Source organism: Microtus pennsylvanicus, chromosome 18, assembly GCF_037038515.1.
Source record: "Microtus pennsylvanicus isolate mMicPen1 chromosome 18, mMicPen1.hap1, whole genome shotgun sequence".
In the NCBI taxonomy this organism is placed as follows: Eukaryota; Metazoa; Chordata; class Mammalia; order Rodentia; family Cricetidae; genus Microtus; species Microtus pennsylvanicus.
This window is the reverse complement of record NC_134596.1, coordinates 33,684,357-33,700,520: the sequence shown is the minus strand read 5'-3', so window position 1 is coordinate 33,700,520 and position 16,164 is coordinate 33,684,357. Positions and strand designations below refer to the sequence as shown.

Here is a 16,164-nt window from a genome sequence, read left to right as displayed (position 1 = left end):
CTTACTCCAAACAGAGAAGTATCAATATTCAAATAATTCTAGTTTATATATGAAATAGTTTTTTACAGAGTTTTCTTACTCGCTATTCAAGAAATTTAATTTCCTACTAAGGGAAGTGAAAAATTCAGTAACACAGTTTATGAGCTTCAGCACCCCGCATGCTCCCTGGAAAAAGAAATCCATCTTCTTTTCCTATTAAGAATTACACACCCTAGGCCTTCTTGCTTGACCTCCTCACAGTGGTGCCATTGTTCATTCATTTTGTGAACAATTACTTTGGGGTGCCTTTGTGCCAATTAATCTTAGAGTTACTGGGGGTGAAACAGTCAATGGAAACATAGACTCTGCTGTTAGAAAGTCAACATTCAATTAGAGCAACTTAAAATAAAGTAACACATTTATACGGTGAATTGTTTCTGAAAATATCAAATCCAGTGAAAAGCTGTGTAAGGATCAGAGAATATTTTAGAACAGGGAGGCAGAAAGAATAGAGATTATAGAGGCCAGGATTGAAATGTCCTCTTCTGGACAAAACATAACCATTGCAATCATGCCTTTCTGAGTCTTCAGAAGTATGAGCACATCAGTAGTAAGGGGTTGATGAAGCCATTGCCAAACTACATGCTACTGATAGACTAGGGGAAAGAAAGTCAATGTCTTTAGTTTTGTGCCCACTGGTGACCCCACCAGGCTCCAATGATTAATTCAATCTGTGGTCACAAATGGCTCTGGTAAAGCTAAACGGACCACAAATCAAAACCAAAAGTCATAAATCTGGGAACAGGATTGATAGGGAATTAAGGAAAGATGATAGTGATGGAGGGAGAGAAGATAGGATTGGGGGGGGGAAACCAGAATACATTATATACATGTCTGAAATTAATTCATAAAAGCCTTTTAAGCAAAACAATGTTGAATAGATTATAAAAATAAATGTCTGGGGGTAATTATAAGAGTATGATCAGGGAAAGCTCCTTTGAGAAGACGATGAACACTTCATCACCTCAGCCCTTCATTTATTAGCAAATTTGTAACAAACTGAAGAAAAGAAATGTCAAAGTTGAGGTTGCCCAAATGGGACATACTCTCAGTACTTTAGTTCCGGAATTCTAAACAAAGGTTGATTCGTCAACATAAAAACACACAGTGACAGCAAAAAAGGTGATCCCGGATCACTTCCATTCACTTCTCAAGTAGGCAAAATTCACTTGAAAATGTTTGAGGGAATATTTTAAAAAGAAGGAGGAGAAGGAGAAAGAAGAAGCAGAGGGATCAACACTCCTTTGGCTTTGTTAGGAGTGTCACGAGTTCAAAATAAGTTTGGGCTACATAGCTAGACCTTGTCTCAGCACAAAAGATAAATGAAAGATATTTTTGAATAATATTTTATTTCATTTCAAGTATTCTACTGGATGTGATTTGGGGACATGTTGGAGACTCTTAAAAAAACAAGCATGTTACAATCCAGAAATCATTTGTTTCTGACAACATATTACAAGTTATTTTGATATTTAGTATTATAAAAATAGGAACATTTTCTTAACCTCAAGTCTGCTTCATAGTCATAAGTAGGCATCGTGACTTGGAATTGAGAGTGAATGGAATGTATTACATAGTGTGTGGTTGTGAAATCTTTATTAAGTGAGTATTAAGAAAAGGATAAACAACCAAGTTTCTGGAATGATTTTTGCCTAAAAGTGAGGGCAAGGCCGAATGACCTTTTGATTCCTGCACAATGGTACAGTTCACTGAAATAGAGAACTTGTTTTTCTGAGACTCATGAGCCAATGCTCTTTTTATCCAATAGTTCAGTTTATGGTCTCAAAGTAGAAGCAGGTGATGTGTATATAATACTGATAAATTTAGCAGTTGATGACATCATAGAGTCAATGTGTTGTTTACAGTAACTGACAGTAATAATATATAGCATGCTGACATGGAAGTGACTGGGTTTGGGACATCTTTGTTTGTCTCTTAGTGATTGCTTAGGAATGAAAATGTTCAAGAATAGGTGAATTTTGTATTGTTCATCCAGTTCCAGTCACAACTTCACTCTTGATTTTCAAGGGACGACTGGAAACCATACAAGCTAAGAAGACTGTACTTTATCTGGGTGTGCAGAGACATCCGGTCCTTCCAGTGGTTTGCAGACTTGCTCTGTATGTTACACAACAAGGTATTATTAGGATGGTTATTATTTTTTAGTTATCTCATTTTCTAAATATTTTTATATTTTAAAAGCAAGAAGTACTCATTATAGAATAAAAACTTCTTTTGTATCTAAAACCAGAGGTAATATCTAACTAAAACAGATGTACATCTTCTCAGATATGAGTGCTTGCAAATATATGTGTGTTCCTGTGACATTCTTTAACATGTGTTTCTGCATTTTAACATAAAACACTCCACATACATGTATATGCACATGGCTAGAAGTGATGAGAAAAGAGAGAAGAGGGATGAAGGGACCACCGCAGACACTACATTATCTTCTAAGCTCAATTAGAATAAGTTTGTCCCATATTCTTGTTTTAATGTTATAGTCAGCAAGTTTCATGACCCACTATACATGATTAAAAATCAATTTTTTATTTCTTACTCAGAAATAATAGTATTCATTCTTTGCCTATTCTATCATTAATACTTTCCATTAATTTTTATGTATAGAGAGATATAGGTACAAATTATATAAATAAAGCTATAAATACTTCAAATCAATTGAGTAAAGGCAAATCTCTCTTACTAATTTACCTATAAAGTCTATATCACTAGAATTATGAAAGTTCTAGCATGTTATTTATATTTTTCTTCAAATCATTTGAAAACTTATTTCTACCATCATAAAGTTGTTTTTCTATGAGTTAGCATAGAATCAATTTGTTGTCTTTACTGCTGTGGAGAATTCCATGGCTCCCTGTTACTGACTTATCAATTCCTTAATGTTGGCACTTTTTAACTGTAAAAAGTTCTTCAGTGATCATCATTCACATGCTTCATTGCAATATTTTTTTCTACATGGAATCAATCTTGTTATCATCCAGCAAATATCATTAACTGCCAACTGTGAATTAGGATCTAAAGATATATAAGGTAACAAAATATAGCCACGTTTTTATCTTATATTAGTAGTGTGATAGACAACAAACCAATAAATATGCAGTATGTCTGATTCTGAGATTTCAATTTGGGTAAAAGAGAAAGGAACATAGAAGTATATCAGTGTTGCTGACAGAGTGTCTGTTTAAGGAGTGAGTTCAGGAGTGTCCGCCAAACCAAATGCTGTTGGGATACAGACTTGAATGGATTGTTAGTCAAGAAGCTTGGTAGCAAATTCAAGATGGGGAACCCAGCATTCCAGGAAGTGCTGTGATAGAGCCGTATGCTTCATGCAATCGATGAATAGTAGAGGAGTCTATAACATAAGAAAAAAGCAAGAAATGCGGCAATAGAATTGTGTGTGTGTGTGTGTGTGTGCGTATGTAGGGCTTGTGTTCATGTGTTGCATGCATGCATGTGTATTCATTATGCATGCATGTGTGTGGTACTTCAGACTTTATGTTAGGAAAACATTTTTAAGTACAAATCTAGTGTTATTGAAGATGTGGACTTGCACAAAATGTTCCTAGAAGCATTATTTATAATATTCCAAACATGCAAACATCTCATGTATGCCTGATGAAGAAACAAAATACAGTGAATTTGTACACTAAAATTCTTTAACCTGAAAAGATGAGCACTCTGACACATAGTAAAGTGTGGGTGAACCTTAGAGATGCTCTATAATTGTTGTGACATAACCCAAATATGAAGGTACTTGGAATAGTTAATGTAGAATCAAGGTTTCCAGGTGGGAGAGGAAAAGGAAAGCTGTTGTCTCACGTTTTCTAGGTTGCTTCTTGTCTCCTACCCTTTTACTCGAGGAAAGTCGGCAGTGAATGACCGTAAACAAGGCACATGTCTACTTTTTATTCTTTTGATTTTCCCCTATGATAAATATCCTATATCCCTATTGTCTTTTTAAATGAAAATTATGTTTATTGATGAGTGAAGCTGCAGGTTAAAATTTAGGGCCTTGCAGAAAATAAAATAAAGGATATTTAAAGGGGACTAGTAGGAATAAGGTGGTGCTTAGAATGACTTATACTGTATCTTTAGGTGTACATATTTTTTTTTCTGCCATCATCATCATCATCCCTAAATATCAGCATTAGATCAGAGCAAGGTATGAATATAAGAACCCGTCACCTGTCGCTTGCCTATCTGTGTATTTATTAATCACTTATCAACTTCATGTCTACTTATATTATACTATGATAAGCCAAATTATCTATTGTGTTATAGAATCACATATGCTAGGTAAAACCTGAGCATTTGGAAAGAACTTAAATGAGTCTATTCATTGCCTTGTTGCTCCCAGTTTTGGCAGGAAAACAGACCTGACTATGTGAACATCCAGCTGTACCTCAGTCAAACAGATGGGATTCAGGTATGTGGCTGGATGTTATTGTTAATTAAATGAGCCCCTTGATAATGGAAGATTTATAAGAAGAGCTGTGCTGGAAAAAAAATTACCGCAGGAGGTTTGAGCAGAAGTGTCCTAAAGGAAAGCCTCTTTTGGAATCTGTCCAGAAAACTCGTTACTTGTCCTTGAAGTCAACCATGTTGTGCCTTTCAGTTCCCCTCACAGCATGCTGAAGCAAACCTTTTGATTCCATCTTTCCTTTTGGGGTTGATTTGAAGTTCTTTGTCTCTAGGGAGATGGCAGCAATAAGTGTACAACCTTGTGATTCTTTTTCCATAGAGGGCAGTTTTGCTATGGTGAGCAAAGATAAAGCCATGGCCAATTAAACTTGGTTTATCCCAGAGGAATCTCATGTAGAAACAGTAAGAGCTACCCTGCCTTGTTTACGATAAGAGAGTATGCTGAGCATTTCCACACAGCATTTTGTGTCATCTCAACTCATCGGGACAATGTCTGTTCTTAGTGGCGATATTTTGATGTGAAACAAACTCATGTTTAAAAATATCAAATAGCTGTATAAAATGTGAAGAATCTTGGGGCAAATGTTTTTTTTTTTTTAGGTTAAAAAAATCCTCTCTCTCTCTCTCTCTCTCTCTCTCTCTCTCTCTCTCTCTCTCTCTCTCTCTTTCTGTGTGTGTGTGTGTGTTTCATGTGACTATTCACTGACAATTAAGGAGTGTTTTTATTTCTAACAATGCATTAATCAACATTGATTGATAGGGTAGAAATTTTGAGCTCTTCTCTTTTGGGATATCTTGTCTGCAGTTATTCCCCAAATTTTGTGATTAAATTGTGTTAATTTACTCATATAATGAGCATAATATGACAACTATCCTTACATACAAACATATGTCAGTGACATTTCATTTTGAGCCCATTTAATAGTATGCAGTGACGTGAAATTTGTTCTTTATCTTACTTTAAATTTATTAAAAATGAAACAACTAAAATTTAGGTATGTCAGCAATTTATAAAAATGGCATTCAAAAGGATAATGAATTTTAAAGGGAAAGAAAATGAAAGTGACATTTTGAAATGGTTGTACTTCATATATTTCCATTTCTTACCTTCTGTCTTAGCAATTGGGAAGTTAAGATATGGTCCAGGTGAATTCACGTAAGAGAAATGTGCTATTTATTCAAAGCTACGTCTTATAAAACATGTCCTTCTTTTTTGACAGAAGATAATTGGAGAAAACTATCCCACACTGAATTGTAGACTTTTTATTGGACGTCCTCGGTGGAAGCTTTTATTTGATGAAATAGCAAAATGTAACAGAGGGTAAGTAATGTTCCTCATAAAACTGATGTATGGCTGAAGATCAAATTAAAATCTTTCTGGACCTTCCCATGAAATGTTTAAAGATAAATTGTCCATATGTTTTCAAATCACAAAGTCATTTGAACATTCAATCAAAGGTTGAAGTCAGATATTTACCACCCTAAAAGCAGGGAATACCAAAAAATTAAAATTGATTTAGAAATGGCTAATGAATTAGACTCACCTACTTTTAAATCTCTGTACTCACTTTTACTTGGACATTTATTTACATGGTATATTCCAGGCAACTGGAATAAAATATTTTCAATGTCGTTTTGGTAAACAAGGGAATATCACCAATGGTTACATTCAGAAATTAATTTTTTGTACTTTATTGTCAGATTGGAGTTTTTTCAAAGCTTTTATTTTTATGTTAACTATTCAAACAAGAAGTATTTCCAAATGCATTTTTCCTTTTTAGAAGCTGAGGTTCTATGAAGAATCTTAGTGTTATAGACGTGTCTCTGACCTGAAGAATTAACGGTGGAAGGAAAGGCATTTACATTAGGACAGATGAACTAGTCATATATGTTCACTGAAACTACCAGATTGAACTGCATTAGCCATAAAATACCGAAAATATTTGGAAAGCTGTGTGCCCATGAACATCTAAAATTTATAACTTGAGTTTAATTTTCAGATGTTTCATAAGTTGTACTAAAAAGTTTGCAGATGTGGACATTTTGCAATTAACTACTTTAAACATATATACTGGAATAGAAATATATTAACTCCTTGGCTATAAAAATGATGCCCGAAGAAGCTCTTGTTAGCTACTGAACATTGTACAACCTTTCCTCTTAAACTTGAATTGCTGTTTAATTTATTAATTATTTTTTAATAATTTATTAATTATTGAATTCTCTTGGAATTCAATTTACTTTATACCTGAAAAATTGATGCCTTTATTGCTAAATTGATATTACTTTTATATCATCAAGTATGCATATAAATTGTAATTGTGTTTTTAAATTTTTTTATGAGAAGTTTGTACATAGGTTAGTATTTTTCGTATGACTTTACCATTGTAATCACTAATATGTACATTCAGTTAGTGATCTAGACATTTTTGGAATTGTTCGTCATGGGGAAGCACACACTTATATATTATACATTATGATTATTATATTATCATATAATTATTTATGTAATACATAATATAACAATATTATATAACAAGTAAAACCAATTATATGCATAATACATATATAATTATAGGGCAATATAATAATAATTATTATATGTTTCACAGTACAGTCCAACTGCTTGTACCAACTTGAGCACAAAGTCATGAACAATGTCCTGTACTTATGTTTTAATAACAGCTACAGCATTATTAGATGAGGAGAACTTTTAGTTCTGTTTCCACATTATGGTACAACAATCATTTTTATTAATCTTTGATTGAAATGTCATTATGTCATGCCTGAATGTAGTTGAATAATTCATAATTTTAATAATACATTATATATAAAGGGTATTTTATATATATACAGAGGGTATTTAAGCAAACAAACTTGCTTAAGATATGACATACCTCAGATCTCTATGTGTCTCTCTATACATGTGTTTATTTAGATAGACATAGTATTCCTAATGCAATAATGAGCAAAGCAATATAAGATTAAATGAAGCACAAGAGAAAATAATGCAGCCAAAAGTAATACTCTACCAGACATTTCTGAGGCTGCTGCTACTTTGCAGTAACTCTCTTTTTTAAGTAGAAGGAATGCATTCTACAATAACAAAATGTATAGTATAATAAACTTATAAACGTACCAGCAACATGCTCATTTATCAATTGATAATTTTCATCATCAAGAACATTTTTTCACTATTTTCATCTAATGGGAGCACAGTTATATGTATGACAAATCTTTGATTGAAATTCATTCTGTGGTGCATGAATGTGGTTGAAAATTTTGTAATTTTAAAAACGCATCTTGCTATATACAGAGGGTATTGATTGATTTTAAGTGCATAGGCCATCTTGAATGAGGGTAAGCTTTAAAGAAGACCTCCAAGCCGTGAATGCATGGATGATAAAAAGTATTGAAAAGACCATTGATATTGGTGGGTTACTCCCACAAGCTTTGTGCCACCTCTGCACTAATCTGTCTTGCAGGCAGGATGCAGTTGACAATAGAGGGCTTGTAGCTGACTTGGGGTTTATGTTTCTCTTTTGGTAACATGTAGAGTGCCGTCTGGTACTAAGAACACTAGCCCCTAGGGGTACAGTTTCTAGGTAGGTACTAGTTTGTTTTCTCTATGTTCAGTGAGTTGTGTGGTTGTTGGTTTCAGCAATGGGACCTGACTGTGAGCTGAGACGAGCCAACTACAGTCTTGCCGACAACTTGGTTTATGTGGGGAGTTCAAATGGATACTTTTTGGCTAACAAATCAATTAGATGTAACCCAATCCTGGTACTTGAAGCTTCATTTCGATACAAGAATAGTCCAGGTGCAGCAGCTCTGTCTCCCTGTTATTTGGTGATTTCATTTAGATCACCTTCATAGATCCTACTTGAGAATGTTTCTACTGCATTAGGTTTCCATACTACCACTCAAATGGCCCTTAATTTTGTCTGTCTCTCCCATATATACCGCTTTTCATCCCACTCCCCAGCTGGTGAGTTTGGAACCCTTTTGAGATATGGGCAAGTATAAGAAAGTCAGGTTATTTAAGGACACATTCAAGATGGGCAAGGCAAATAGAGATGACAGATCCTGTCTCTGTGTTCACTTGATACCAGAGTGAGAAAAATTTACTTTCCACTGTGATTGTGCACCTCCATTGTCAAGGTGACAGGATTTAGAGTCATCATGGAAACAAATCTCTGGACATTTATGTGAGGAATTTTATAAAGTTTACCTAAGATGGAAAATGCCACTTTGAAAGTCACAACATTCCGTTGGCTGTTGTCTTGGAATGAATTGTTAAGGGAGAAGGAGTTAAGCAGCCACTTTCATTGCTCCCTGATCCTTGACTGTGAATGTGACGATATTCACTACCTCAAGCCCCTATAACCATGTCTCTCCTACTATAATGGACTGTGACTGCAAGCTATCAGATTATAAGCCTAAGTACATTTTCTGGGATTTAATACAGTTTTTAAAGCAATGAGTACACTAGATAGGTTCAAAAACAAAAGAGAAACAAAATGAAAATTATAAAATTAGAATCTATACAAATCAAATTCTGTAGAGAACAAAGACTGAGAAAAATATTACCAGCGAACTTGGGAATAACAGAAACTATTTTAACATGTGCAGCTGATGCCCCGGTGGGAGAGAAGACAGACTAAGACAAAGCTGAGGAATTAGCTACAAAACATCCCTCAAATACGCTGTAAAAAAAAAGCCTCACAACCCATAAATCCATGAATCACATGAACCTTAAGAAAATGCTGAAAATAATACAACAAAGAGAAAAAAACTTAGGTATATTTAGCAGGGGATAAAAACCCATGTATTATGCATCATAAACAGAAGATAAAATGCAAAATGTCAGTATTTGTCTCAAAATATACATGTAAGAATGCAGTGGAGAGGAACCTCAAAGCACCAACAGACTAAAATGTCAACTCTTGTATGACCAACCAACTGTAGACTACCTAGAAGAAGCTAAATGTTACCAGATGGTATCCTGCTGAGCCTTAATTGTCAACTTAACACAGCTGAGAGTCATCTGAGAGGAAAGCCCTGCTACAGAAATTGTCTCAATCATACTGACTAGTAGACATGTCTTTGGGGATTATCTTGATTATTTTTGGATTCAGGATGGCTCAGGCTATAGAAACCTATGAGTAATATTAAGCATAATTTTGTATAACTTCTAATCTCTTTAATACTTTCTTGACTTTTGAAACAAAGAACAAGCGAAAAACAAGGAATGACGTTTATAGCCAGGTAAGGTGACTGGCAGCAACAGAAACTGTCTGAACCCCTGTTTTACATGTGTCTGTGCTCTTTTTGCCTCTTCATATGACCTTCCCCCCATTCTTCCTCAGTGCTTGTGTTCAGATTCCATCTAGATATATTACTTATATTGTATTCAAGCCAATTCTTCATGTTTAATTTTAACTTAGTCATCTTCTTCAGAGTCCTCTGGCCAAAAATAGTCACAATCTTAGGCACTGAAGTTAGGATTTTAACTTAGGAATGGAGGGGAACAAATCAGTCTATAATAATTCTAAGTAAATTTTGTCTTTCCTTTATATTATGTGTGTGTGTGTGTTTTAGAGAGAGAGAGAAAGAGAGAGAGAGAGATGGGGTACATGCTGAGCACGTGATGTAATATTCACCTATATACTTGGGCCCTTCTGATAACATTTACGTTCTGCCCATTTTAAGGTTTGGATGCTAAATGCCAATTTTAGTTTCTTCTTCTCAACTGTATTGGACTTGTAGCATATAACTCCACTACTTTATTTCAGTTTGCTCTTTTAAAGACTTCCTGTGAGATTTCTTAGTACAGAAGTAGAGCAGTCTGAAGATTAAGGCTACTTTTATCAACATCTTTACTAACTACCCTTTGCAAATAAGGGGAAACTTAGGAACATGACCCAGGAACCATGAAGCACAGGTCTTTCCATTCCGGTTTGTGGTTTTAAAAGTTCTCCACAGCACTCTCCCAACGTTGAGAAGTGTTTGACCTAGTGATCTCTTGAAATCTTTTGACTAAATTTGTGTGGTTGAAAATGACCAGATGATTTTTCAGCCAGGTATTCGAGGTTTCTATTTTCCAGAACTTTGGAGCTTCTTGCTGTAGATCTATCTCTTCTTTATTTTGTTACATGGCTTATAACTCCTTTGGCCTCTGTAAACTCATTTTTTTTGTTGTTGTTTTAACCCAGTGAGACTTTTGAGGATTTGCACCGTGTTTTTTTTGCCATACAGATTTTTGCTGGGCAATAAGTGATGATAATCCTAGGCTTAGTTTGTTTCTTTATTTTTCCCCCAAGATCGTAGTTATGCGTTCAGTTTCTGAAACACTTGCTTCACACATTTTGGGATATTTGATAAATATAAAGTATTTGAGAATTTTACACATGTATCATGTGTGTTTTGATTACATCTGCCTCCCACTCCTCCTAAGTTCTCTCACATCCAACTCCCCTTCTCCCCATTTCACATCCTCTTAAAGCAGGAACACTGAGTCCAGCGTGTGCTGTCCTCATACCCATTTGTGTGAGGTTCTACCAGGGACCAGACCCTTAAAGAAAACTGTCTGTCCCTCTCCAGCCTCCATCAGCTGTCAATAACTCCTCAGTTCAGGGTAGCTGTTCCTGAACCCCACCTTCATGCTGCAATGTTGACCTGCCTGTTCTTGAGTAGGTCTTGTGCAGACAGACACAGCCACCGTGAACTCATGAGTACAGTAGTCCCTCATATTCAGAAGAGTCTCACCCAAGTTCTCCCTGTACATCAGCTCTTAAAATCTCCCATTCTTCCATCATGGGCTCTGAACCTTAAAAAGATGCCCCATTTGTGAGAAAGCCCTTCATAGACATCACTTCTCTTCACTTTGCCAGTTGTAAGTTTCTTCTTTAACTACCAACCATAGCACCATCTCCTGCTGAGTTCTGAGACCTGAACCAATTTATGAGTATAAAGATATGAATTGAGTGGACAGATTGGAACTAATAGTATTGAGTTCATCCGCAGAGCCTGTGAGCTGCCCTGCCTTGGTTTCTTACCCAGATTTATAGTACTAGGCATGCATTCCTCCTTTGAAGTGGGTCTTAAACCTAATCAGAAAACAGTTGGTTACACTTTTTTTGGCCATTATTGCAACCATGGTCAAATCTTGCTACACTATTCCTTATTATATCTCTCAGTGTTTACAGCTGGGTAAGACCATGGATAATTTATCTCCAGCAGTATCCATAGTATCTTTTTAGTCAATGAAAGCTATCTGTCTCAGGGAAGGTTTGCCACATTTGGCTCTGAGCTTTTTATTTGTCAGCCTGTGGCTTCCTGCAGTAACGTCATCTCCAATGTACAGTAAATATTATGTTTATACAATAGTAGGTTTGTCATAATGGCAAGGTTGGAGATCAAAATTAGGGTGTCCCATATGATAGGCAAAAGCACTAACCCTGAGATGTAGCTATAGGCCTTTCTTTGGTTCTTTAATGGAAGAGGATGTCTGCATTTTACCATCATTGCTACAAGGAAACATTCTGTTTTAATGTTTCTTAATTTAATTTTCAAAGTGAAAAGTCTTAATATAACTGTTTTCTGTATTTTTTTGTTTCAACAAATTTTGGTCTTTGTCTTTTGCTCTCCATTACACTAGGGTAATGAGGGGTTTCTGCATTTGTCTTATTTGGAATAGGTAATTTTAAACATTTGATATCCTAGAAGGAAGCCAGTGTGCATCAATAAACCTTGGAGGGAGATCACATTGAAATATTTAATTCTTGGAATTTATGTTTTCTATTTGTTACAGCTGCATGGTTTTGATTATTGTCGGAAGTTTTATGTTAGAGAATAATAAACCCATTTGTCATTTTTCATGGATATAGCAGTATATAACTTCCCCCCAGGTTGATAAAAAATGCTGCTTTCCAACTGGTAGTGATTTTCAGTCTCTTTTTTAACTACGGCTCATGCAACTCCATGTGAAAAGCTTAGAACAACATTCATAAAACGCCAATTAAAAAGTTGTCACCTCTTCACTCTTCCTCTTAGTGTGGTCACCCACTGGCCTGTGGTGAAAGTATTAGATGCATGCATAATTTCCACCAGCCAATGTATGCTCACAGTTACATTGTTCCGAATTCAGCCATGGATGTCATAATTGGAAAGTTGTTTTAAAATGTAAAGCAGCATGAAATTAACTTTTCCAATACCTTAGACCCATGTTCATACAGCTCAGTGCTTGTTGTGTTCTGTCAAATTTTGTACCTGATTACCCCTTTCTTCTCTTTCCAGGAAAACAGTTGGAGTTTTCTGCTGTGGACCAAGTTCGATTTCCAAAACTCTTCATAATATAAGTAACCGGAGCAACTCATATGGGACAAGATTTGAATATAACAAAGAATCCTTCAGCTGAAGCCTTAGGGAACTATCTTTTGAGGACTATAAAGAAGGAACAGTGCAATTTCTAAGACTTGGAAACTTAGCTGAATCAAACAACTGTGCTACGCCAAAGAATATCAAGGTTTTATTATTTATGATTATTTAAAATGAGATTGCAAAGAATGTTGCAAAATGACATGTTTAATCTGCGAGCCAAAGAGGCCCTGAAGAATATTTGATGTGGTGATTCACATTTTGATGGGCAAATTAAAAAGAATGCTGTTAGATGCACACTGTTGATTTTTATGGGAGATTCAAGAACTCTCTTGCGAGGAGCTGAACTTACTTACTCTGAAGCTGATAGCGGCAGTCCTCCTTAAATTGTTTTTGGTTGAGCAGATTCAAGATTGAACAAAATTAAAAATTCATTGAAACTAGACTTTTCTCCGTTTTGCATAAGTGGAGTCGCTTTCATTTGGAAAGGATCCTGGCCAACCCTTGGAGTTGGAAGCAGCAGCACAAAACTTTGTATCGATACGGGTACTTTATGTTCACTGATAATTTTCTCTGCTCACTCTGTTGTTTCCCTGTGTTGTGTGTACTGCACAGGCTCCCAGGCCATCTGCCCTTGTTGATACAGTATCGGCTTTCTTATTTTTGCACCTTATCCTCTACTAGGGAAATCTGCATTCCCTCAGCAGGCCTTCCACACAATGATTTAATTGATCTAGTTTATCACCAATTTGCTCAATTTAGTGCTTTTGCATAGTAATGAAAACCGGGAAAGGTAGCCTCCTAGAGTGCTTGGCTTAGTTTATGCTTAGACACCAAAGAGCAAATCTTGCAGGGAACACTGAAGCATAAAACCTCTCTCCCTTGTCTCCCTTTGTTTTCATAGAGATGTTGAAGTTACATTCCTGCAGTGCGACCCTCACTTTGCTTCCTAGAAAAGTGGGACTATTTCACTATTTATTCAAATTTAAGTTAAGAATCACTAATATGATTTTTGCACTGTTTCATATCATTGTGAGTTATTAGATTTAAATTTCCTATTCTTGTGATCCAATCGGTTTATGGCCTTTCATTATTTAATATTTTTTAATCAGAAAGAAAATCTACTTTACAAACTTAATTAAGATATTTGTACAATTTGTCCATTTAATTTGGTACATAGCTATTAATGCTGTCAAGTGTAGTACATTGGTGTAATCAGTTTCTTGCCTTATTTTTGGTAGTCTTTTGTATGTCACATAACAATGGTAAATGCTGTTATTATTTGATTTTGGTTTCATTCACCACTAACAAACAAGTATACTAAAAACAGCTAGCGTCAAATGACCACATGTGTATTTATTACACATATTTTTTTCTTTCCTTGAAACACTTTCTTATCACTTCTATGGGCAATGTGCAATGCTCATGTAGATTGAGCTCTGAAGACATATATATAGAGAAACACACACACACACACACACACACACACATATATAATCATTACATCTTGGTAATGCTCAGATACAGATCAGAAAGAACTCACAAAAAGAAAGAGTTTATCCAGGCTTGTATACAATAATGAATCTTTATTAATCATAACATTCATGTGATTATGTAAATTCATCAAATTTCAATAATTCAGATCAAACATTTAGAAAAGAAGAATGACATTTCCAAGCTTATATGTGAGGATAGATGGGCCTCCTTTTCTGATCTAAATTCCAGTGCATGTTCAAGCATCTATAAGTTAAAAATAGTTTTATTTTAGCAGGAATCTAATTAAAGCTTTATCACACATATAGAAGACAGCTTTGTTTGTTTTGACAAATTCTTTCTATGGTGGTGGTTATTTTCATGTATACTTTAAATCCCTAATTTTAATGGCAATAAATATAAAATTGAAGTCGTGTCCATGAATCTCTTTTACAACAGATATGTCTGCAATTTGGTACGATAACCTTAAGAATTTGGATTCTGCAACTATAAATGTCATAGTTTAGTCATATAACTGTGGGTTAAGATTTTTCATTTGGGCTCAGTTAATATTTGTAGTACTGTTTTTTTTTAATTTGCTTTGAAAAATTGTCTTGTATAGAAAAATTGACCTCAAGTTTAAACAATTAAAAAATTGTTTAAGGCCAAAGTTAGCTTTAAGCTTCTTTTTCTCCTGTCTCTTTTTCCCAAGTGTAGAATTACAAGCATTACTGCCATGCAAAATACAAGTTATTTTAGGTAAGATATCTATTCGAGAACATAATGTAAATCATGCTATGATATATATTGAACATAATATAAGGCCACAAACATCCTCAAATGGCAAGATCATATATCAAAGAATCTCTAGAGAACATGATTTCTGCTGTGGATAGTTCTCCTTGCACATTCCCTCTATTTTTTGAAGAAATTATCAGTAATTTATAGATTTATACTAGCAAGTTTTCTTTGTGGATAGAGAGAATGCTCTTTATATGCTGCTAAGTAAATAATTCAATGATGATTTGTATCAGGTTTTAATTTTGCATCTCATTTAGGTGAAGGGAAGAGGCTGTCGTTTTACATATAACTAAGACCAAAAAGTTTAGATTCATACACATACTCATATATATGAATTTATATATATATATATATATGTGTGTGTGTGTGTGTGTGTGTACCACATGTGTGCCTTTTGTCTGTGAAATCAGCAGGAGACATCAGATTCCATCTGTGTGTGCATGCATGTGTGTATAAACATATACCACACCCAGAGAGAGAGAGAGAGAGAAAGAGGAGGTTACACCCGTACATGTTTGAGGCTTAGTTCTCTTTTCAGGGTTAATTTCTGGTAAGAAAGAAACAGTGCACAATTCCTCATTTGTTGAATCAAAAATATCAGTTGAGTAATTGTGAAAATATAGGCACTCTTAAAAGGCATGTTGAACAATCCACATGCTACAATGTTTTCTGCATAGCTATGTGATTATGACTTACTTACCCAATCAGTGATTCCTTAGAACACTTATTAAAAAAGTAATAAATTTTACTTACAGGACATTGTTGGAAGCTTACTAGAGAAAAAGGTGACATTGTCATCAGTGAATAATACAATTACACTGATGCTAAATAATGTTCATCATATTAACATATTTTTGTATTTAACATGGTATTTTATTCTTGTATAATATCATACATGCATACAATATATTACCACATTTATCCCTTTTTCCTCTCCCTACATCCTCCTGGGTCTACCTCCTACCTTCTGTCCCCCACTCCCAACTTCATATCCTCTCTTTTCCTTTACCCACAGAGTTCAATGTGTGC

The 16,164-nt window shown here is 35.0% G+C and overlaps 1 protein-coding gene across 3 annotated transcripts in view; it reads left to right on the top strand.

Moving 5' to 3' along the window:
* Positions 1 to 15,001, top strand: part of Nox4 (NADPH oxidase 4) — a 91,239-nt gene extending 76,238 nt beyond the window's left edge. For 2 of the 3 annotated variants that reach the window (XM_075952726.1, XM_075952727.1), the window contains exons 14-17: positions 2,068 to 2,176; positions 4,418 to 4,486; positions 5,703 to 5,803; positions 12,781 to 13,036. In XM_075952726.1, the coding sequence (XP_075808841.1) occupies positions 2,068 to 2,176; positions 4,418 to 4,486; positions 5,703 to 5,803; positions 12,781 to 12,901 (400 nt within the window). In that variant the 3' untranslated portion in view covers positions 12,902 to 13,036. Of the gene's footprint in view, positions 1 to 2,067; positions 2,177 to 4,417; positions 4,487 to 5,702; positions 5,804 to 12,780 lie in introns of all 3 variants that reach the window. The other variant, XM_075952725.1, reaches the window with a different exon arrangement.
* Positions 15,002 to 16,164: the final 1,163 nt, after the last annotated feature.